The 25830-nt window shown below is 44.1% G+C and overlaps 1 protein-coding gene across 1 annotated transcript; it reads left to right on the top strand.

Moving 5' to 3' along the window:
• Positions 1–11964: 11964 nt before the first annotated feature.
• On the top strand, positions 11965–18100 carry LOC132386545 (zinc finger protein 239-like). The gene is made up of 2 exons (XM_059958816.1): positions 11965–12057; positions 16644–18100. The coding sequence occupies exon 2, from the start codon at positions 17090–17092 to the stop codon at positions 17840–17842; it is 753 nt and encodes a 250-aa protein (XP_059814799.1). The 5' UTR covers positions 11965–12057; positions 16644–17089; the 3' UTR covers positions 17843–18100.
• The last annotated feature ends 7730 nt before the right edge of the window (positions 18101–25830 follow it).

The following is a 25830-nucleotide window of genomic DNA, read 5'->3' as shown; positions in this document are numbered from 1 at the left end:
ATTGTATGCGGGGTGCGTGGGGTCCTTCATGATGCTGTTTGCTTTGCGGATGCCGCGTGTTGGGTAAATGTCCGTGATGGCGGGAAGAGAGGCCCCGATGATCATCTCAGCTGACCTCACTATCTGTTGCAGGGTCTTGCTATCCGAGATGTTGCAATTTCCGAACCAGGCAGTGATGCAGCTGCTCAGGATGCTCTCAATACAACCCCTGTAGAATGTGATGAGGATGGGGGGGGGGAGATGGACTTTCCACGGCCTTTGCAGAAAGTAAAGACGCTGCTGGGTTTTCTTTGCTATGGAGCTGCTGTTGAGGGACCAGGTGAGATTCTCCGCCAGGTGAACACCAAGAAATCTGGTGCTCTTAAAGATCTCCAGCGAGGAGCCGTCGATGTTCAGCGGGGAGTGGTCGCTCCGTGTCTTCCTGAAGTCAACAACCATCTCTTTTGTTTTGTTCAAATTCAGAGACAGGTTGTTGGCTCTGCACCAGACCGTTAGCCACTGCACCTCCTCTCTGTAAGCTGACTCGTCGTTCTTGCTGATGAGACACACCACGGTTGTGTCATTGGCGAACTTGATGATGTGGTTCGAGCTGTGAGTTGCAGCACAGTCGTGGGTCAGTAGAGTGAACAACAGTGGACTGAGCACGCAATCCTGGGGAGCCCCCGTGCTCAGTGTGATGGTGTTGGAGCGGCTGATCCCGATCCGGATTGACTTAGGTCTCCCAGTCAGGAAGTCTAGTGGACTGAACCATAAAGAGAAAGAGAGAGACTGGAAAAGCTGATCGCTTCAGTTAGTCGCAGCTGAGGCTTGGAACTCTCCTATGCCCACAAGAGTGGGTTGATCATCGGTACACGGAACCACAACGAATGTGTGTGGCTGTCACTTCGCATAATCCATAGGAGTGGCGTTTGGAATACATTGTGTTAACCCTTGCCTGGGTATGTTGTGTGGTAACCCCTGGAAGACGGTATTCCGTGACAGGTCACTTTCGCTGTAAACTGGTATGTGGACGGATTCAACGAATAAGAACATCGTCGACGGTTATTTTGATGTAACGGTCTTTTCTATACGTTTCATTCTGGATTACAAATATCTCTCTATTTGTTGTGTGCTAATCCGTCCACATACAAGTTTTTATATATTTTTCAAAATATACCTATCTTTTTAACTAAAAAAATTTCGATCAAATTGACTCACTTATTTCTTCCTTTATTTGGAACAATAAGAGACCAAGAATTAATAAGTATCATTTACACAAATCTGAAGAAGATGGTGGACTTGCACTTCCTAATTTAAGAGTATTATTGGGCTGTGAACATTAGACAATTCTGTTTTTGGTTATATTGTCTTGATAAGAACCAAAATCCATTATGGGTTGATTTGGAATTAAAAGCAGTTAAATAATTTCATTTAACTTCAATATTAGGAGCTCCATTACTTTTACATCTCTCTAAAATTCCAAATTTAAATCTTTACCCGGTTATTAAACAATCCCTACGGATTTGGGTTCAGTTTCGTTTCTTTAAAAAATTTAAACAATTTAAGATGACTAGTTTTTTACATCGAAATTTCTTATTTATACCTTCAACAACTGACCCCATTTTTCTCCTATGGAAAAATAAAGGGATCCATTCTTTTACAGATTTATTTTGTGATGGTCCATTATGATCTTTGAAGAGTTCATTAACAAATTTTCTCTCGCTCATACACATTTTTTTGCAATATGTTCAGTTTAGACTTTTTTACAACAATATTTACCTAAGATTCCATGTTTACAAGAATCTGATTTGTTGGATACAATTTTGAAAGTGAATCCCTTCGTGAAAGGTTCCATTGGCAGAATTTATAATTTATTTTTGTTACAAAACGAGAACCTATCACTAAAGATTAAACAAGATTGGGAGAGAGAACTTATTATGACCTTTGTTAATGAAGATTGGCTTCGAGTTTTGAAAAACATAAATTCTTCTTCTATATGTGCCAACCATTGTTTAAGTCAATGTAAAACTAGTCATCGTTATTATTTAACAAAGGAGAGACTATCTAAAATATTTCCTAGTATAGACAATTGCTGAGATAGATGTAGAACTGAAGTAGCTACTTTGTCACATATGTTCTGGTCATGTTCTTCATTAAAATAGTTCTGGAAATCTTTATTTTCTACAAGTTCTACAGCTCAGAAAATAAATTTACAACCTAATAGATTGACTGGTCTATTTGGAATAGTTCCACATCATATTCAGGGTATTTCATCTTCAGATCAACATGTAATTGCATTTGTTACACTACTGACAAGAAGGGCTACTTTATTAAAATGGAAAGATATTTCTTCCCCTACATTAATTGAATCGTTTTCTCAAGGAATGTTATGTCTTAGTTTGGAAAAAATATAAGTAGAACCTTTGATCCTCGATTCGAATTTGAGAGTTCTTTTGCCAAATATCATAATTTGAATTATGCTATATGGTTTCCTTCCATTATTTTATAAATATGAAATGACGGTTGATAGACAATAGACAATAGATGCAGAAGTAGACCATTCGGCCCCTCGAGTCTGCACCGCCATTCTGAGATCATGGCTGATCATTCACTATCAATACCCAGTCCCTGCCTTGTCCCCACATCCCTTGATTCCCCTATCCATCAGATATCTATCCAGCTCCTTCTTGAAAGCATCCAGAGAATTGGCCTCCACCGTCTTCCGAGGCAGTGCATTCCACACCTCCACAACTCTCTGGGAGAAGAAGCTCTTCCTCAACTCTGTTTTAAATAACTGACCTCTTAGTCTCAATCCATGCCCTCTGGTACTGGACTCTCCCAACATCTGGAACATATTTCCTGCCTCAATCCTATCAAATCCTTTAATTATCTTAAACGTTTCAATCAGATCCCCTCTCAATCTCCTCAATTCCAGCGTGTACAAGCCCAATTTCTCTGCGTAAGACAGCCCTGCCATCCCAGGAATCAACCTAGTGAATCTACGCTGCACTTCCTCAATTGCCAGAATGTCCTTCCTTAAACCTGGAGACCAAAACTGTACACAATATTCCAGGTGTGGTCTCACCAGGGCCCTGTACAAATGCAAAAGAACATCCTTGCTCTTGTATTCAATTCCCCTTGTAACAAAGGCCAACATTCCATTTGCCCTCTTCACTGCCTGTTGCACTTGCTCATTCACCTTCATTGACTGGTGAACTAGGACTCCTAGGTCTCTTTGCATTTCTCCCTTACCTAACTCGACACCGTTCAGACAATACTCTGCCCTCTTGTTCCAGCTTCCAAAGTGGATAACTTCACATTTATTCACATTGAATGACATCTGCCAAGTATCTGCCCACTCACCCAGCCTATCCAAGTCTCCCTGTATTCTCCTAACGTCCTCTTCGCATGTCACACTGCCACCCAGTTTAGTATCGTCAGCAAACTTGCTGATATGGTTTTCAATTTGATCGAAATTTTTTTAGCTAAAAAGATAGGTATATTTTGAAAAATATATAAAAATCTAGGTAAAATCATTTTCACAGCATGAATACGACCTATTAAAGAAAAAGTAAGTGGATTCCATCTAGAAAATTGTTTCATGAAGTCCATTAAAGGAACTATATTCGCTTTATAGAGATCTTTATATTTTTTAGTAACTATAATACCTAAATATCTAAATGCATTAACAGTTCTAAAAGGAATATCATTATATACACTAACAGGGACATTTAATGGAAAAATACTCTTTTATTCAAATTAAGTTTAAATCCAGAAAATTTAGCGAAATCTTTAAGTGTTTCCAAAAGATTAGGAATTGATTCCTCAAAATTGGAAATAAAAACCAAAAGATCATCTACATAAAGAGAAATCTTATGTATGGTTCCATTCATAGAGATACCAAGAATATTTTTAGCTTCACGTAGTGTTATAGCTAAAGGCTCCAATACAAGATTAAATAATAAAGGGGTTAAAGGACATCCCTGTCCAGTGCCACGAGAAAGTGAGAAAAAAAGAAGACCTGCAGTTATTAGGAATGATAAGCTCGATGGCGGCTTCCTGTCTGTGTTTAAAAGCCAAATGAATGATAAAATGGACTCGGCCTCACAATGTAACTCGACGTGACCCGGCACCATATGTCTGTCTGCACTGCACTTTCTCTGCAGCCATAATGCTTTGTTCCAGTTATTGTTCTGTCGTATATCAACTCAGTGAACTGTTGTAACATCGATCTGTGTGGATGGTCCGTCAGGCAAGATTTTCACTGTAGCTCAGTATATGATGATAATAAACGAATTCCCCATTTTAATTGTGTGGAAATATTAGACAGACTGAGCTACTGTTCTGGAACCACAGAAGGAAACTGAACTGTTGTCATTTCTGTGGAAAGGAAATAAATGGAAAAGGATTCAATCTCTCATTATGATCTGCAGTAACTGGGATCAGGTGACCGGTGGTGGGTCTCCCAGATCAATATCAGAATCGGGTTTAATAGCACCGGCATTTGTCATGAAATTCGTTGTCTCTGCGGCAGCAATAGAACCTGATTCATAACTATAGATTTTAACAATTATGATTTAATATAAGAATATAAATATTACATAGTTAAATTATATAAATAGTACAAAATGAAAAAAAAACGATGTAATAAACTATTTTAATTGTGTGGAACTTTTTGACTGACCGGGTTGTTGCTTTGGAAGTAGTGGAGTGAAGCTTAACTGAACTGTACACATTTATGAGAAGCTCAGAGAAATAGAAAAGGCTAAATTCTCACATAAATGGGTCAGACACCCAGAAACATCGGCTACACTTCAGCAGATAAAAACAGTGGAATGAAACATGCTGAAAATATTGCAGAAAAAAGCATACTGTCCACCACAACGAGAGGCCGTGAGAGATCCGGATCTCACTGCCTTGTCTGAACGGGGAAAGATGAAGCTACACGTATAGGTAGAGCAGTGACCCGCAGATGCTGCAGATCTGCGGTAAGACGTGAACAGGAAACGGGATCACGTGACCGCTTTGGTCTCCCACCGCAAGCAGACACTCCAGCTGCCCAATACTCTGTGGAAAGAGGCAAACTTGCCGCTCAGATCTCCTCTCACCTTAAATGTATTAGACATTTCAACCCCCAGGAAAAATATATCGTCTGTCCCGTCTATCTATTCCTCTCGTAATCTTGTAAACGTCCATCCAGTCTCACGCCAGCCTGCGCCGCTCTGGAGAAAACAACACAAGTTTGTCCAGCCTCTCGTTCTCGCTCATGCCCTCTAATCCAGGCAGTGTCCTGGTAAACCTCTTCTGCGCCCTGTCCAAAGCCCCGACATCCTTCCGAGAATGGGGGCGACCAGAACAGTATGAAACACTCCAGATGTGGTCTAACTAGTTCTATAAAACTGTGTTACGAACTGTAACGTTTTAGAAACGAACCAGCAGCAATAGAGTTCACACTGGAGTCTGGTTTTGATGTTAAAACCACTCTCTTTATTAATATCTATTTATAATATAGTAACTTAACGAAATAAAGGAAAGTTAGCAGTGTTATGTGAATATATGTGTAAATATAATTCCCAGACTATCGAGCCTGAGGGAACAAAGCTTAGAGTCTTACAGGGTGAAAATACCGTTACTTCAAAATACCGTTGACGAAGATCTTATCCGCTGAATCCGTCCACATACGATTAACGAAAGTGACCTGTCACAGGAATACCGTCTTCCCGGGGTTACCACACAACATACCCAGGCAAGGGTTAACACAAGACATTCCAAAACCCACTCCTATGGATTATACGAAGTGGCAGCCACAGACATTCGTTGTGGTTCCGTGTACCGATGATCAACCCACTCTTGTGGGCATAGGAGAGTTCCAAGCCTCAGCTGCGACTAACTGAAGCTATCAGCTTTTCCCTCTCTCTCTCTCTCTCTCTTTAGACTGGCCGACTGCCTGTCTGCAGATCGCTCTCTCTCTCTCTTCTGGTTCAGTCCACAGTCAGCGCTGTCAGACTGTGACTGACGTCATAGCCCCGCCTCCTCACGCCGGCGCTCTTAAAGAAACAGTTACAGTACGACCGCAGGCTCGGAACAGCCGCAACACAACTTCCCGACTTTTGAACTCAATGATTCAAGTAATAAAGACAACCATGCCATTTGCCTTCTTAACCACCCGATTAATCTGTGCAGTCTCTCTCAGGGAGCGATGAACTTGGAGTCTAAGATCCCACTGATCATCAACACTGTTCAGGGATTTGCATTTAACAGTGTACTGTCTCATACATTCGACCTACCGAGCGGCCAAGATGATCATCATTAATCAAATCTCACTGAGATTTCTCAGGTCCTGTTGAATGTATTGCCAAGTGCACAAGTACGGGAAGGTACAGGTACAGAGAAACACTGACTTGTGGCAGCATCACAGGCAAGTACATTCAGATAACACACGGAACACAAGTTATACGATTCTCTGTCGGTAACAATCTATAAACATGTTTTATGTCATTAACAAAGTATAAAATGCATTGTGTAGTGATCAATATTGAAATGTGCATTTTGTGTCAATAACAGACTTGGAAATGTTGAATGTGCTCCCTGTCTCCATTCCTCCTGTAATCCACAATCAGCTCCTGTGTTTTTGTCACAATGAGGGAGAGGTTGTTTTCTTGACACCACCGTGTCGGAGTGATGACTTCTTCTTCATAAGTTGTCTCGTTGTTATTTGGGATTCGGCCAATCAATGTAGTGCCTTCAGCAAATCTAATTAGCAGATTGGGACCCGCCACTGCAGCCCCACAGTGCACTATGTACCGATTGCAAAGCTACGAAATTGCATGTGAATAGCCTCCCCTCCCCCAACTCCACTCTTTCTGCGTCACCAGCAGATTGGGACATCTCTCATCTCGCTGCCTCTGCCAGGACATTAAATTGTGAACAACTGTGGTCAGGGACTGATCTCTGGGGTACTCCAAACGCTACCTCCTTCCAGTCTGAAAACGACCCACTCATCCAGACACAGACTACCGGCAGTTTATCGATCTCCAACGAAAAAGCCTAATCACCTACTCCCGATGTTCAATACCATTGCTGACTCTGAGTTTACCACCGTCAAATACCGGGAGGGACATAATAATCAGAAAGTCTCTAGTCACAGCCGTCTAAATAAAATGTGATCTCAGTGGGTGTGTGGCGCATGCTCAGAATGCGAAGGAGACAGACAAACTGAGCCAAGTCACAGACTGATGAAGGGGAGGAATGATCCATTTTGACACAGAGAGGGAAGCAGAGAGTTTGATGTTGACCCTGATTCCGGAACTGTGGCCAGTTGGAAGATGAAATCTTGTTCCTCTAAATTGTTTTGAGATGTGACAGTGTTTTAATCAGAAGGCACCATGGAGACTAAAATTATTTCAGTTGAAATGTTGTCCTTCACCCACTGACGTGCTTTGTAAACTTTTAACAGTGTAGAAAATTAAAAGGATTTGTGTATGGGAATCTCGAACAGAACAGCACGTTAGTTCCGCTCTATCTGTCAGTTCACCAGCGCTTGAACACAAAGTACACTGCAGATGCTGTGGTCAAAGCAACACGTACAAGACGCTGGAGGAACTCAGCAGGTCGGGCAGCATCCGTGTAAATGAGCAGTCAACGTTTCGGGTCAAGACCGAGATCCACATCTTCACACTGGGAAGCGGCCGTTCACCTGCTCCGTGTGTGCGAAGAGACTCATTCAGTTAACCCACCTTGTGATGCTCCGGTGAGTTCACAATAAATAGAGGCCACATTTCTGTCCGGAGTGAGCAAAGAGTTTTACTCAATCATCCCAGCTGCTGCAACACCAGCAGCTTCACATCAGGTAGGAAGTTCAAATCAGCTCCGTGTTAAATGTTTAACCATCACGGTGACTGAAGACAGCTGCAGGTTCATGAGGGACTGTTGCTGTCAGATTCTGCCGTTCTTGCGGCTGCTCATCACACCCAGGACTGAACCCTGGTCACTGAGCATTGGAGGAGTCGGTTCTGCTGATGTTAGACTTAAACTAGACTGGTGTTTACTATTGTGGAGCTGTGATATATAAATCACCTCTGTATCAAATTCCGTGTCTCACTGGAGAGGCCACTCGGCCCATCTTGTCCCTGCCCATGTTTCTGTTCCATATCAGTATATGAAAATATATCCCTGCCGTTCCCCTTTTGCTCACCCTGAGATGACAGGTTGCAACTAGTCACCACTGTATGGGATAGGAGATTTGTTACGTACCCCGTAACTGGGTATTTAAACAGCAGAGAAAGAAGAATCTGTTGGAGTCTGGTGGTACCAAACTAAAGGTGTTTATTAATAAAAATAAGCAAAACCATATCAATAATGCGAATATACATATAAAACCAGTCAGAAGTAATAAACCTAAAAGTGTAGGAATAATAACAAGCAATAATAAACAAGCTCTATCGATGTCTAGGGGTAAATGAATTGTCATAGAAAAGTATAAAGTTCAGTTCAGTTCATGAGTGCTGATGTAGTTATGGTTGTTGTATTGTAATCATGAGAGAGAGAGAGAGAGAGAGAGAGAGAGAGAGAGAGAGAGAGAGAGAGAGAGAGAGAGAGAGATGAGAGAGAGAGAGAGAGAGAGAGAGAGAGAGAGAGAGAGAGAGAGAGAGAGAGGGAGAGGGAGAGGGAGAGGGAGAGGGAGAGAGAGAGAGATATGTAAAAGCTACAGCAGCCAAGCAGCCAAACCTTCCTTTGCTTTCTTAATCCGTTGCACCGTTGTGGTCATTCAGTTATGACCCCTCTGGTCTTCAGCCAGACCGTTCTTCTGTGGTGGACTCATCACTCTGGCATGAGGGGACACACACACAAGTCCCCACCGGCCCTGCTTTTACACTGATAGCCTTACTGACCGACCTCCTGGTTTGGCCTTCGAAGCCCCCACCTTTCTTGTGGGTTCCAACACTCAATCAGTGGCCACTGGTGTGTCTGAAGGGTGTCTCTCCAGACCTGTCTTTTATCCCTACTCACGGGGACTCAGCTATCCATCAATCCTGAATGACTGTGTCCACTAAATCAGGCCACTCTTTCAGTCCACTGAGGAATGTTTATGAGCAAAACAGTAGAAGATAAATAACCCTTGCAGAAGTCATAATACAGTAAATCAACAGTCTCTCTCCCTCTCTCTGATCTGTCGCCGATGTACTTGCCTGTTTTTCGTCTCTTTCTCATGGTCAGCATAGCAACGTAATAGTTCGTGTTTCTCGGGGGTTGGGGGGATGGTTAACTCTTCACCCCATCGTCCATCAGATCATCACTCATAACAGATTTCCCTTGAATTTCATAGAATCATAGAGATCTACAACACATTACAGACCCTTTGGCCCACAATGTTGAACTTACTCTAGAAACTGTTTAGAATTACCCTGCCGCATCGCCCTCTATTTTCCTAAGCTCCATGTACCTATCCAAGAGTCTCTTAAAAGACCCTATTGTATCCGCCTCTATCACTGTTGCTGGCGGTGCATTCCACACACACACCACTCTCTGCTTAAAAGACTTAGCTCTGATATCTCCTCTGTACCTACTTCCAAGCAGCTTAACCCTATTCCCCCTCGTGTTAGCCGTTTCAGCCCTGGGAAAAAGCCTCTGGCTATCCGCACGACCAATGCCTCTCATCATCTTATCCACCTGCATGAATTTCCTGCATGATTTTCTCCGGGCTGAACAAGACGATGAGCTCACTGTGGTTGTGACGTTGTTCAGGGCTCCAGACGAAGTTGGTTAAACTCCTTCTTCCCCGCTCTTTTCAACGTTTTGGGTCATTTTCACCAATTTTAAAGGACTGTGCCTCAGACAGCTGGGTTGTTGCAATTGTTACATATCAGCAGCAATAGATCACTAACGGAGTCTGGTTTCGATGTTAAAACTACTATCTTCATTAGTATAGTGACGGGGTCCTGAATTACCCCTATGAACTGTGTTTTTGAAAAGAGAGAGGGAGATGTTCAACACCGGACACAGAGAGAGGGAGGGAGGGAAGGTGGAGAGAGAGAGATAGAGTGTTACGGTTTCTCTGCAAGCTTGTTTCCACTTTTACAAGGACACTGTCAGCTTCTGTGTTCTTACAGAGAGAAAAGGGAGGAACTGTTTGATGGACAGCTGGGGCTCAGCACGGTGAGATAAGTAGGAGGTCCGCTGATAGACCTCCAGACACATGGTGTTGGACACTGAATGAGCTTTGTTGTGTCCACAGAAAAAGTTGGGCTTTGGAAGATCGATCAGGAGCATCGATCAGTGGCTCTCGCAGTGTGAAAAGGCTGTGACTGGTGGGGAGTTATTCGTGTGTCCATCCCTCGCCTGGGTTAATAACTCCACCACAGAAGAACGGTATCGTTTGTAGTGTCACAGTCGGTGACTTCCAAAGGATTTCGGAGGACGAAGGGACTATCGATGGCGTCAGCTTACCTGAAGACTCAAAACTCTCCCTCTCTCTCTCTCCATCACTACCCGACTCAATCCCACAAACTGAACCGAACTTCACTCATCACCGTCAGACGGCATCCATTCACCCCGAGGCGTGAAGAAGCTTGGCTTTCCTATTTCCACACACACACACACACACACACACACATATATATATATATATATAATCATTAATAACCTGTTTGATATATCTGCATTTATATTGCTGTAGTTACTAATAAATAGCATTAGTTTATAGCAATACCCGACTACACGGTGTTTTCTGTTTCTGCTGGATCTTTGACCCGTCACGGGGTACGTAACAGTAGCTACTCCAAATATAAAAGATTAAATGAAATAAACAGAAGTTAACAGTGTTATGCGTATATATAGCTCCCAAACTATCAAGCTTGGGAAACAATGCTTAAAGTCTTCAGATGGTAAATTGGAAAAGTTCAGTAATCCACGGAGTAAGTCAGTGAGAGGAGAGATTTGTAAATCCACACGAAAATGTAGAGAGAAGGCAATTATGAAGAACTCCACACTCATTCCACGCTGGGTAAACGAAATAACAGTCGCTGAAGATTAGAAATATCACCAGGTGACAGTCACAGGAATATCGTCTTCAAGTGGTTACCACAGAACACCCCGATTCCAGGTAAGGGACAACAAAAGTGATACCACAGGATACTCCAGCAAATCCACACATATGGATGATACGAAGTGACAGTCACACATCCGTTGTGCACTGCGTGCCGATGATCGGATCAACCGTACCTTTTGGGCATGGAAGAGTTTCAGCCTATAGCAGTCACACGCTGAATTTCCAACAACTTGTCTCCCTCTCCCGCTCCCGCTCCCTCAGGCTGCCGCAGCTTGTGTCTGACGTCACAGCCCTCCTCACTCAGGCACTTAAAGCGACACTCACAGTAAACGAACCTGCGGTCTCGTAACACAATGCACCTCTAAAGTTTGACAGCAGACTAGCGAGTGAATCTTCGGTGATGCAGAGTCAGAAACAAAAGAGTTGCCAGCTTGAATCAGGGGCTCCAGAGAGAAATGGGGCCCAGAGGAGGAGGACGAATAAGACCAGCAGGATGTGGTTAAAAGTGAAAGATTAGAAGCATTTGGAAACTGGTTGATCGAAAAAAAAGGGGGTTAATTTCTGCAAAACACAGGTGGAAATCAACAGATCAGGCAGAAATTTTGGAGAGGAATAAATAGAAAACGTTTAGGCAGAGCCCCTTCCGCATGCCCAGCCTGTGTACTCCGCTGCTTAGTTGATCTCTGAATTGTTTTGTGTGTGTGCGTCTCTGTATTTCCAGCAACTGTAGAATCTCCTGTGTTTTATATCTGCATTTTACTTTGGCATTAGATACACGTTGATATTGAGTATATTGGTTATGGGAGCCGCTTTCTGCGTTAAAACAGCTGCAGATTTTTTCTATACCCAAGATAAAAAAAAAATGAGATATGGACATTGAACCGGTGCTTGCAGAAATCTTTAATGGCACCGTGATTACCCATAGGGCCATGCTGAAGCGCCGATGAAATGCGCAGGCGTCAGGCTGAGGCCGTCCCTGAGTTTCACGCATGCGCGCAGTACACAGAAGCCTTTGAAAACGTCGGTTGCAGGTAAGAGCGATTAACCGTGTTTTTATCTTAAACACCGACTTCGGGATAATTCCTCCGAATTTCGGACACCGTGGGCAGCAATCCCGTGACGGTCCTGCCCTCTTCCCTCTCTCTCTGCCCCACGATCCGTACACGGGCCCCGGGGAGCTTCCGGTTGATGAGGAAATGGGAACCGATGGATCTCTCAGACAGAGCTGAGCTCCAGCTATCTAAATGCAAGGATTAGGAACTCGGAGAAAGGGAACAAAATCTTTTACATCTCCAGTTGAGAAAATCGGCATTAGCACACTTTTCCGTAGATGCTGTCTGGCCTGCTGAGCTCCTCCAGTATTTTGTGTGTGTTGCTTCCTCTACCTCCTCTTGCTCTGGACTTTTCTACCGGTGAGAACATGTTTCATCCCATATTCTCTGGGTACGTAATGACATCAAACACCTTTGCCCTGGGCAACAAGTAGCTTTCACATCACAAATGTGCCAGACTCCAGTGAGACAGACTACTGCCCTTCCCGTCATATTCATTGGGATTTCATTCACTGAGTTCACCACCGTCAGTCATTGGGGGAGGGTTCAGGGGGAATATTTATGTGGAATACAGAAACTGGGGATGCCTGTTTCCATTTTGGTGATGTAAAACTTGCTGGAGAACTTGCAAGTGGGAAGAAGTGGAGTGATATTCGGAAATCTGACCTTTTAAAGCATAATTTAGCAAGCAAACCACATATGGACAATGTGAAAAAGTTTTGGTGAGAAAATCCTCCATTTCCTGTTACAGGCCTGCTACATAGGTTGTGTGAGAGTGCAGATGAACTCGATCAAACCCAGACGAGATCAAAGCTCCTATTGACAGTGATTTGCTAGCCGTGATAATGAATACCTCTCTATATAAAATTCACTGTGCCCATCTTGTCACTGGGTTAAAAATGCACAGCACAAGATTTATCTGCACACTGGTTATTACAAATTAGAGGGGAGATTATTACAAATTAGAGGGGTATTGGAGGAAAGGAGGGGAGACCTCCAGTGTCCCTGATGCCCTCACCTACAAGATGTGCATCCAGCTGCAGCTTGTAACCCTGCACTTCAATGAGCTGCTTGAAATGGGTGAATTCCATATCATCCAGCAGTTGGAGGGGGGTGATAGATATGACATGAAGAGAGGTGAGCTACTCCCAAGGTGCAGGACACAGGAAACTGGGTGAGAGTCAGGAAGGGGAATGAGGTTAAATAGGCATCGCAGAGTACTCTTGTGGCCATTTCACACAACAACAAGTGGACCACTTTAGAAACTGTTGGGGGGAATTACCTGGCAGAGGAAAGTCAAAAGGCTGATAGGGGATTTGTTAGTTAGAGGAACAGAACAAGAGGGGATGAATATCCTAGTGGTAATATCCTCATGCCATCTTTTAGCCATCCTGATTGATTTCTTATGTGTTCTCTTGCATTTCTTATACTCCATAAGAAAGTGACTGCCTATCCCTGTTATGCAATTCCATTTTGTGCTTTACCAGGGTCTCAATATCTCGTGCAATTCAAGTTTCCCTACAGTTTCTATCTTTACCTTTTATTCTGACATACCCGCTTACTACTTTCAAAATTTTGCTTTGAAGGCCTCCCATTTACCAAGCACATCTTTGCCATAAAGCAGCCTGTCCCAATCCACAGTTGCCAGATCCTAGTGTTGATTCCAGGTGTTGATCCATGCCCTGAACACATCCACCTTTCCTACGCTGCTCCTTGTATTGAAATATACAGGGCTCAGCATATTCACTGTACCATGCTCAGCTTTTTCATTCCTGACTTTGTCTGAGGCCTGAACAACATCTTTCTCCACAACCCCACCACCATCTGTTCTGTTATTCAGGCTCCCATTCCCCCTGCAACTTTAGGTTAACCCTCTTTAACCCCACCTCCCACCATGCAGATCTATCACCCCTTTGGCTTTCCTCACCCAGATCAATAAAAAGGAGGTGCATACCAGGTACAGGCAGATAGGAACAAATGGGGTACTTATGAAATACAGGAAATTCAAGTGAACACTTATGAAAGAAATAAAAGAAGGCATGAGGTTTCCCCAGCAGACAAGTTGAAGGAGAATCCTCAGGGATTCTGCAGATATGTTAAGAGCAAAAATATTGCAAGGGAAAAAATTAATTCTCTGGAAGATCAGAATGGTAATCCATATGAAGGGATAACATAGACTTGGGGAGATTTTTTTTGCATCCGTATTTACTCAAGAGATGAACACAGAGTCTATAGAAGTGAGGCAAAGCCGCATCAACTTCATGGACCCTGTACAGATTACAGAGGTGGAGGCGTTTGAGGCAAATTAGTGTGGATCAATCCCCAGGGCCTGACAAGTTGTTTACTAGGACCCTGCGGAAGACAAGTGCAGAAATTATCGGGGCCTTAGCACAGATATTTAATTCACCCTCAGTGACAGGTGAGGTACTGGAGGATTGGAGGACAGACAATGTTGTTCTGATGTTCAAGAAAGGCTGCAAAAATAAACTAGGAAATTATACGTTGGTGAGCTTGACATCAGAACTGGGAAAGTTATTGGAATGTGTGTGCAGGAACCAGGTATATACTGTAAGTATTTGGATAGGTGTGGACTGATAAAGGATAGACAGCATGGCTCTCGCCAATCTTATAGTCTCTTGCAGATGTTCTCAGGAAAGTGGATGAAGGCAAGGCAGTATATGTTGTCGACATGAACGTTAGCAAGGCACTTGACAAAGTCTTATATGGGAGGTTGATCAAGAAGATTCAGTCACTCAGCATTCAAGATGAGACAGTAAATTGGATGAGACACTGTCTTTGGCAGAAGCCAGAGTGTGGTAGCAGATGGTTGCCTCTCTGACTGGAACCTGTGACTGTTGGTGAGCCACAGGGATCAGTGCTGGATCTGTTGTTGTTTGTCATCTATATCAGTAATCTGGATGATAGTGTGGTTAACTGGATCAGCAAATTTGTGGGTGACACCAAGACTGGTGGTGTAGTGGACAGCGAGGAAGACTATCATGGCTTGCAGTGCGATCTGGACCAGGTGGCAAAATGGTTTGAGAAATGGAAAATGGAATTTAATGCAGACCAGTGTGAGTTGTTGCACTTTGGTCTGACCTACCAAGGGAGGTCTTTCACGGTGATTGGTCGGACACGGAGGAGTGTTGTAGAAGAAACGGACCTGGGAATACCTTAATTCACTGAAAGTTGTGTCACAGTTAGATAGAGATGGAAAAAAAGATTTCAGCCCAATGGCCTTCATGAACCAAAGTACTGATAACAATAGATGGATGTTATCTTGATTTCTAGAAGACATTGGTGAGGCCTAATTTGGAGTATTGTGTGCAGTTTTGGTCAACTACCTACAGTAATGATATAAAAGAGGTTCAGAGAGTTCAGAGAAAATTCACAAGGATGTTGCCAGGTCTGGAGAACTTGGGTTGTAAGGAGAGATTGAACAGGTCAGGACTTTATTCCTTGGAATATAGAAGATTGAGGGGAGATTTGATGGAGGTATACCCCAACTATGAGGGTTATAGATAGGGTAAATGCAAGCTGGCTTTTTCCGCTGAGATTGGGTGGGACTACAACCAGATGCCATGGATTAAGGGTGAAAGGTGAAATGTTAAGGGGAACATGAGGGGAACTTCTTCACACAGACGGTTATCCGGCTGTGGAATGAGCAGCCAGCACAAGTGGTGCATGCGAGCTCGATTTCAACATTTAAGAGGTTTCTGTTGGTACCTGGATGGTAGAGGTGTGCGAGTGGGCTGTTTTAATAGTTCAGCACAGACCAGTTGGCCCAAAGGGCCTGTTCTGTGTTGTAATTTTCTATGACTGTTACAAAAACCTGAAATAATGTTACTGTTCACTTTAATTCTTTTTAACAGCTGTATGGACCAACGATTCATCTGGGCAGGAAATTTTTACATGGCTCTAGAGCTGTGGCACTTTAAATTAACAGTGCATAAAAGAAAATCCTAGCTGCACATCAACAAAGGCTATTTGTGTGAGAGTGTTTCAGTTACTGTGGAGCCAAGAACCCATGCAGCTCAGGGGGAACAGGGAATAATACCAATGGAGAGAGTCAAACTGAGCCAAGTCACAGATTGGAGATGGCAGAAACATGGAAACAAAAACCTACAGCACAATGCAGGATCTTTGGTCACAAAACTGTGCCAAAGATGCCCTTCCCTGAGAAATTACCAAGGGTTACCCATAGGCCTCTAATTTTCTGAGCTCCATATATCTGTCCAGGGGTCTCTTAAAAGACCCTATTGTATTCGCTTCCACCACTGTCACCAGCAGCCCAATCCACGCACTCACCACGCTCTGCATTAAAAAAAATCTTACCCCGATACCTCCTCTGTACCCATTCTTATAGAGACAGAAAGAACATCAGAGAATTTGATAGTTATTACAGATACCAGCTTTGTGCCCAGTTAGAAGATGATTTCTCTCTCCAACTTGGGTTGAACTTCACTGTAACAGTGTGATGTCAGATCACACCTTGGCAACTCAAGTGATCTGATTTGAAATAATGACGTATTCCCACTGATGGAATTTGTAAATCTTTTTTTCAGGTTAAAAATGACAAGGAATTTCTCTACGGGAATCTCGAACACAACACGCCAGATTTGCTGTCTTTGTCCAGATATTTAAGAAGCGGAGCAAGGGAATCACTCGATCATCCTTCCTGCTCAGACTGTGGGGAGGGATTCACTCGATCATCCTTCCTGCTCAGACTGTGGGGAGGGATTCACTCAATTGTCCGACCGACTGGCACGCCTGTCATTTTACAAAGGGGGAGCCCATTCCCCTGCTCAGACAGTGGGAATGGATTCAGTCGGTCTTCTCAACTAAAGGTACATCAGCAAGTTCACACTGGGCAAGGCCACTCACCTGTTCTGTGATTGAGAAGCGATTCAGTTGGTCAACCCACACGTGGACACACCAGTCAGTTCACACTGGGCAGAGGCTGGTCATCCACTGAATTTGTGGGGAAGGATTCACTCGGTCATCTGTCCTAATGGCTCACCAGAGAGTTCACACTGGGAAGCAGCCATTCACCTGCTCGGACTGTGGGAAGGGATTCACATACTCATCTAAACTGAAGGTACATCAGCGAGTTCACACTGGGTATAAGCCATTCACCTGCTCAGAATGTGGGAAAGGATTCGCTCAGTCATCCGAACTACGGAGTCATGAACGAGTTCACACTGGGGAGAAGCCGTTCAGCTGCTCAGTCTGTGGGAAGAGTTTCACTTTGTCATCTCTCCTACTGAGGCACCAGTCAGTTCACACTGGGGAGAGGCCATTCACCTGCTCAGACTGTGGGAAGGGATTCACTCGATCATTCTCCCTACAGAGACACCAGTCAGTTCACACTGGGGAGAAGCCATTCAGCTGCTCAGACTGTGGGAAGGTATTCACTGAGTCATCCCACCTACTGGTACACCAGTCAGTTCACACTGGAGAGAGGCCATTCACCTGCTCAATCTGTGGGAAGGGATTCATTCAGTCATCTCATCTACAGATACACCAGCGAGTTCACACTGGGGAGAGGCCGTTCACCTGCTCAGTCTGTGGGAAGGGATTCACCCGGTCATCCCATCTACAAGCACACCAGTCAGTTCACACTGGGGAGAAGCCATTCACCTGCTCTGTCTGTGGGAAGGGATTCACTCGGTCATCCACCCTACAGAGTCACCTGCAAGTTCACCCTGGAGAGAGGCCATTCACCTGCTCAGACATTGGGAAAAGATTCAGCCAAATCCAATGAATGTGCATCGTTGAGTTCACACTGGGGAGAAAGTTTCGATAAGCTGCATGCTGGATAATTGTCCATCTCTGTTGCTGAATGCAATTTCAAGAGTGACTGTTGGTGCTGAACTCTGCAATTATTGCTGCTGCTCACCACACCCAGTTCTGCACCCTGGTCACTGGACATGGGAGGAGTTTCTTCTGCTGCACATTCACCTTTAATGGGACTGGTGTTTAGTACTCTGGATCTGAGAGAAATAAATCCGTTAATTTTAAACTCTGTCTTTGGTAATTAATTGAACTTATAACACACCTAGTATACAGTAGAGAGTCAACGTAGGCCAGCTTACCCTGCCAGTGATTCATTTCTATGACAGTCCTAATAAATCTTCCCCTGTTGTTCATCTCTCACTCTCCCTGTGGTGATGGGTTCCAAACAGTCACAACTCTGTGGGTGAAGAGGTTTCCCTTGAATTTTCTGCAGACTGAAGAAGTGGAGCTGACTGCAGCTCTGTCTGAGATGTTCTTCACCCCTCCAATCTCTGGGCTGAGGAAGAATGACATTGTTAGTTAACCTCCTTTATCACGATTCATTTCCACATTATTGGTCACTTTCCCTGCTTCTGAAGTGTTGTTGAAAGCACCACTGTCCTCTAAAATTGACAATAGACAATAGGTGCAGAATTAGACCATTCAGCCCCTCGAGTCTGCACCGCCATTCTGAGGTCATGGCTGATCATTCACTATCAATACCCAGTCCCTGCCTTGTCCCCATATCCCTTGATTCCCCTATCCATCAATACCTATCTAGCTCCTTCTTGAAAGCATCCAGAGAATTGGCCTCCACCGTCTTCTGAGGCAGTGCATTCCACACCTCCACGACTCTCTGGGAGAAGAAGCTCTTCCTCAACTCTGTTTTAAATAACTGACCTCTTATTCTCAATCCATGCCCTCTGGTACTGGACTCTCCCAACATCTGGAACATATTTCCTGCCTCAATCCTATCAAATCCTTTAATTATCTTAAACGTTTCAATCAGATCCCCTCTCAATCTCCTCAGTTCCAGTGTGTACAAGCCAAATCACTCCAATCTCTCTGCGTAAGACAGCCCTGCCATCCCAGGAATCAACGCTGCACTTCCTTAATTGCCAGAATGTCCTTCCTTAAACCTGGAGACCAAAACTGTACACAATATTCCAGGTGTGGTCTCACCAGGGCCCTGTACAAATGCAAAAGGACATCCTTGCTCTTGTACTCAATTCCCCTTGTAATAAAGGCCAACATTCCATTTGCCCTCTTCACTGCCTGTTGCACTTGCTCATTCACCTTCATTGACAGATCAACTAGGACTCCTAGGTCACTTTGCATTTCTCCCTTACCTAACTCTACACCGTTCAGACAATACTCTGCCCTCTTGTTCCTGCTTCCAAAATGGATAACTTAAGATTTATTCACATTGGATGACATCTGCCAAGTATCTGCCCACTCACCCAGCCTATCCAAGTCTCCCTGTATTCTCCTAACGTCCTCTTCGCATGTCACACTGCCACCCAGTTTAGTATCATCAGCAAACTTGCTGATATAGTTTTCAATGCCCTCATCTAAATTCTTGACATAAATCGTAAGGAGCTGTGGTCCCAATACAGAGCCCTGTGGTACCCCACTAGTCACCTCCAGCCAGTCCGAGAAACACCCATTCACTGCTACCCTTTGCTTTCTATCTGCCAACCAGTTTTCTATCCATGTTGAAACCCTGCCCCCAATGCCATGAGCTCTGATTTTACTCACCAATCTCCTATGTGGCACCTTATCGAATGCCTTCTGAAAATCTAGGTACACTACATCCACTGGCTTACCCTCGTCCAACATCCTTGTTACACCCTCAAAAAACTCCAACAGATTAGTCAAGCATGATTTGCCCGTTTTCTCCTTCCCTCCCTTCTTGAAAAGAGATTGAAAGCAGAATGGGAAACCATTAGTTGGATGTTCAACGAAGCTGGGTCAGAAACCAGAGGTGGGTCTGCACAGGCAGAGTTTGAGGCTCTAGACGATGGTCCAGGTAAGAACGTGTGATGAGGAGAAGGGAATTAGCAGTGGGGCATGGTAACAATTGACAGAGTAGCAACATTTGGAATCTGATGACAGAGAAAATATTTTGTTTGTCTGACTGATCAGACAAACTGGTCGAGGAATATGTGTGTGTTGGGAATGGTTTTATCTATTGAGAGAGTTGTTTCTGCTTGTTTATCCTGTAATATTATATCCGGATGGTTATTGTGGATTGTCCTATCTGAAATAATGTATTGATTATCATATAATCTGTAAGATTTTGACTCTAAAACTGTATCAGGCTTCAATTTATGCTGCCTTTATGAAGTGATGGAGGACATTCATGTGTTTGTATTTCTAAGCAATATTTTTGTGAATGATATCTGCCACTTGTTTGTACCTTTGTAAGTAATCAGATTGAGTTAAACTCTTGCAGGATCCTGGAGTGCGTTGGACTGTGTCTGGTTTCTCTTGGCATTTTCTGCACTTACTGCCTTGTTTGTTCGTATTTCAAGTATTTCTCATTTTTTTTTCTCTCTTTCTTTTGTTAACAACATTGTCCTGTATTTCTGCAAGGAACCCGTCTGTTTCTGGGAAGAAGTCGCCAACTCTCAGTCAGGCGCTCGATGCTTCCTTGTCACCATCTAGTCTGCTCAGATTGTTGGGATGTCTCCCATGGAGGGTCATTCTCTTTCCGTTTGTTAATGTTTTCTTCCATAGTGATGACTCATTTTTCTGAGTTGGCCTCTCATTGAAGTTTTCTGGTCTGTATTTCTATTCACGATTGCATGTACACACATGGAGTGCTGTATCCTGTTCATTTTTGATGAAAATATATACTTAGAGGTTTTATCTGACTACTGTGTGATTTATTTTTATCATGTTCATTATTTCTCTTTCTCCTTATCTCCAAGGTAATGTTAATCGAAGTGCATTTGAGTGTAAATAGTCTTTTCTAATGTTTTCTAAAGTTCTTATTAAACTTTGTAAATTTATTGATTGAAATGAGACCAAGATATTTTTATCCAAAAAAGTCATTGTCAGTATTGGTGTAAGTGTTTATTGCCTTTGTTAAATTTGGAAACTATTGAAATCTGTTTGGCAGGTTGTTTTAAGCCTTGAACTAAATTTTGTCAAAAGTTTTCCCTATTCCGCATACTTTCTATTTACTTTGCGTGTTGCTATTCCAGATACGTGTGTATCTAGAGTCACGATGAAGGGTCTTGGCCCAAATTGTATTTTTGAGGTGGTGGAATACAGACTGGACAGAGGCTGAACAAGATGTTTAATATATATCATTGAGGTGATGGAATACAGACTGGACAGCGGTTGAACAAGATGGTTGATATATATCATTGAGTTGGTGGAATACAGGCTGGACAGAGGCTGAACAAGATGTTTAATATATATGATTGAAGTGGTGGGAAACAGGATGGACAGAGATTGAACAAGATGTTTGATATATATCATTGAGGTGGTGGGATACAGACTGGAGAGAGATTGAACAAGATGGTTGATATATATCATTGAGGTGGTGGGATACAGACTGGACAGTGGTTGAACAAGATGGTTGGTATATATGATTGAGGTGGTGGCATACAGATTATTCCAGATGGGCAGGGAATTGAGTTGACTATTATTTACATCCTTCATATACATGAGTAATAATCCTTACGTCTCCGTCTAAATATGTGTAAAGGGGGTTTCTTCTTTTTCTTTGTTACTGGTATGTTAATCAAAATGGCCTCTTTGTTTGTTAAAAGTAGGAATGCTTCTTTGTTGCAAGAGTGCTGGAAGCTTGTTTGGGTTCAAATTTACTGATACGGAGAATTGTATTCCTTTGTAAACCAATTGGGATTAATGTAGTTCTTTCTTCTGAGTCTGTAAGCTATTGTTGGCGGGCATTTTGGGGGACTTGTCACGAGGGAGTGAGGGAGAGAGGACGTGATGCTGCAAACTGGGTGAGGAACGGACCCCAAGCAGTGGGGGGGGGGGGAGGGGGTTCTGAGGCCAGGAGGTATCCCGAGGAGAGCAGATGAAGATAGGTGTGCTTGGTTGACCACTTCGGGTGGTCCTGAGCTGCGAGTCGAGGAGTTCGGAGGGGATGAAATGGTGGCCAGAAGACTTCAGTAATAGAGCTCCAACAGTCGTGCATGAAGTGGTTTGGACTTTGATAAGTTTGGCGTCTTTTCTTTATTTTCTTTTCCTTCATATATACTGTATCGTTATTAATCACTTAGTTATAGTAACCTTTATAAATTGTACTCACTTAATCGCATATGGTGTACTGTCTGTTTTTGGGCGAGGCGGGGACATCACACAGCATCCACACCGGCTGATTACCCAGTTTGGCGGGCCGAAGGCTGCTACCCCTGGACGAGAACGAGCTGAGCGAGCCTGAGGTGACCCACGGGGTTACATATGCAACGTACAAATAATAGTAATTTATAGTAAATAGTATGTACAGCAATATAACATTGAAATACTGTGGTGTCAGCATGAATTAATCAATCTGATGGCCCGGTGGAAGAAGCTGTTCCAGAGCCTGCTGGTCCTGGCTTTTATGCTGCGGTACCATTTCTCAGATGGTAGCAGCTAGAACAGTTTTTGTTTGGGGGTGACTCGGGTCCCCAGTGGCCTAAGGTGAAAGGGGTGCTGTTGTGCCTTTTCCACCACACAGCTGGTATGTACACACCACGTGAGATCCTCAGTGATGCTTACGCCAAGGAACTTAAAGCTATATACCCCGCTAAACCTAGATCCATTGATGTCAATAGGGGGTAGCCTGTCTCCATTACTCCTGTCATCCACAACCAGCTCCTTTCTTTTTGTGACATTAAGGGAGAGATTGTTTTGTTCACACCACTGTGTCAGGGTGATGACTTCTTCCTTGTTGACAGCCTCGTTGTTATTTGAAATCAGGTCAGTCAGTGTAGAGTCATCAGCAAATTTAATTAACAGATTTGTGGGTGGCAACACAGTCATTGGTGTACAGAGAGTAAAGGAGAGGGCGAAGGTAGACAGCCCTAAGTGGCACCTGTGTTGACGGTCGGAGTGGCAGAAGAGATGGAGCCCACTCTTACCACCTGCCGGTGATCTGACAGGAAGCCCAGGATCCAGCTACACAAGGCAGGGTGAAGGCCGAGGTCCCTGAGCTTCTTGTCGATACTTCACGCCTTCGTATGGCTACGGCTCTGCCCATGACTGCAAGGAACTGCAGAGAACTTTGGAGAGCAGAGAACATCAGAGAAACAAGCCTCCCCTCCATGGCCTCTTCCTACACTTACCCTCCCTTGGAGAACCAGGCCATGTACTCAAAGAACCTCATTACCTGGACATTTTTGCTGCAAAACCCTCTCCTCCATCGGGGAAGAGCCTTAAAGCGCATAACACACGGCTCAAGGACGGTTTCCTGTCTGTGTTTATAAGCCAAATGAATGATAAAATGGACGACCTCACAATGTAACTCGAAGTGACCCTGCACCATATGTCTATATGCACTGCACTTTCTCTGCAGCCATAATGCTTTGTTAGAGTTATTGTTCTGTTGTATATCAGCTCAATGTACTGTTGCAATGTATCGATCTGTGTGGGTGGTACGTCAGGCAAAATTTTCACTGCAGCTCAGTACGTGATGATAATAAACAAATTCCCCATTTTAATTGTGTGGAAATATTAGACAGACTGAGCTTCTGCTCTGGAACTTCAGAGCGAAACTTAACTGAACTGTGTTCATTTCGGAGGAATGCAAATGATTGAAAAAGGCTTCAATCTCGCATTAAGATCTGAGGCAACGGGGACCACGTGACCGGTGTTGGGTCTCCCATACCAATTATCAGAATCAGGTTTGATATCAACGGCATATGTCCTGAAATTTGTTGTCTCTGCAGCAAAAGTACAACCTAATTCATCACTATAGATTTTAACAACTGCGAATTACAATAAGAATATACATAGTAAATTGTTAAATTATAGAAGCAGTGCAACAATATGAAAAATAATAAATGTAATGAACTGTTTCAATTCTGTGGAAATATTTGACTGACTTGGTTGTTGAACTTAATTGAACTGTGCACATCTATGAGAAGGTCAGGTGCATTGTGAAAGTTAAATTCTCACATAAGTAGGTAATATACCCGGAAATATTGTGTGTAGTCTGGCAGGGCACAACACTGGAATAAAACATACTTCCATGTTGCAGAAAAAAAACATACTGTCCACCCACAACGAGAGGACCTGACCAATCCGGATCTCACGAACTTGTCTGAACGGGTGAAACATTAAGTTACACGGACACGTAGAGCGGTGACCCGCAAATACTGCAGATCTGCTGAAAAACGTGAACAGGAAAAGGGATCAGGTGACGGGTGGAGGGACTTCCACCTGAACCAGTGACTCTGCTCCTCGGCCCTCACACGCTGACCGACACATCCGCCGCATTGCCCACATTATTTTATATTTACACCAGATACATGTCTACTTTTCCACATCATATCTACACTGATCTCTTTCCCTCCACCCCTAGGTCACAAAGTCGCGGGCTCGATTCCCATCCCAGTCCGACACGTAATTCAAGCCCAAACAGGAAGTGTTCACGTTTCATTTAAACCAGTTCTGTGTTTATAATCACTAATTTCTATTCACATTCCTCCGGCTTCAGTGGACACGAACACTGAAACATCAAGTGAGAAACAGCAGGAGGTGGCCATTCGGCCCCTGTAACCATCAACAAGATGGCGGCTGCTCTCCCATTTTAACCACATGTTTCTGTCCGATCCTCATTTCTTCGATCCCTTCGGTCTCCACACATCTGCCGATCTCTGTTTTACGCGAGGATGATCACTGAGTCTTCACCGCCCTCTGTGGTGGGGATTCATAGACATTCACCACACTTGGAGTGGAGACATTTCCCCTCATCTCAGTCCCGGTCAGACCACTTCTTTTTTCAGAGACTGGGATCCCTGGTTCAACCGGTAATGATGTTGTGAATTTCAATGTGTTCACTTCTCAGTTCTCGATTCTCTAAATGAAAGGGTTATCACATTTGATCTGTCTTCATGTGATAACCCCGCCACTCCAGGGATCAGTCAGGTGAATCTTCATTGCACTCTCTATAACAAATACTCTCTAAACTCTTTGTTAATCCTCTATGGAATTCATTTCTATCATCTGCAGCCCCGTGTTGCCCCAACCACTCACCTCCCACCCCTGTCACTATTTCCTTCCCACCTCCCCCTCACCTGGATCCACCTCTCACTCCCCAGCTCTTGCCCCATCCACACCCCTCACCTCTTTTCTCTGACTATTTCCCGTCCACTCTCAGTCCAGAGGGAGGGTCTCGGCCCGAAATGTTGACGGTCCATTTCCCTCCACAGATGCTGCCCGACCCACTGAGTTCCTCCGGCAGTTTGTTCTTTGGTCTGTATAACCCGTGTTAGTATGGGGAGCGGGATTTTACACCATATTCCAGGTACAATCTCAACAAAGCACAAATAATTGTCACTCTGCCCGGACCATTGGCCCCGCTTGCAGGGCAACGGTCTGCCGGTGTTTGCCCCCAATGTGGTGAATCCTTCTGCTCGACACCACCGAGGGCCCAGGTATTTCCACAGATGAGCCCCTCCTGTCCCCACCGGGACAAACATCCTGTCCGGCCCCTCTCACACCATCTTCATTCTTTCAATAAAATCCCCCTCTCCCTCCCCGGGGAACCGGCATCGAACCGATCGGCCGAGCGGTCTCCTCCTACCTCTCAGCGATACATCAGACTCCGGCCGCAGGAGACGCTTCACAAACGCCCCAACTGCCCTCGGAGGGAAATGGAAATAAATCAGAAAGCGGACATTTACTTTGAGGTTTTCTCCGCTCTGAGGAGGCGGTCGGCGCCTGAGCGGGAGACGGACTCAGCGACGTAACGCCCGCTCCGCTTGTCCACCTCCGGGACTGGTTGTAACCGGT

Source organism: Hypanus sabinus, unplaced genomic scaffold (assembly GCF_030144855.1).
Source record: "Hypanus sabinus isolate sHypSab1 unplaced genomic scaffold, sHypSab1.hap1 scaffold_1195, whole genome shotgun sequence".
In the NCBI taxonomy this organism is placed as follows: Eukaryota; Metazoa; Chordata; class Chondrichthyes; order Myliobatiformes; family Dasyatidae; genus Hypanus; species Hypanus sabinus.
This window is presented reverse-complemented; position numbering and strand designations above follow the sequence as displayed.

Bases quoted from the DNA above. Each gene is read 5' to 3' on its own strand.
- LOC132386545 (XM_059958816.1), top strand. From the start codon at position 17,090: ATGGCTCACCAGAGAGTTCACACTGGGAAGCAGCCATTCACCTGCTCG.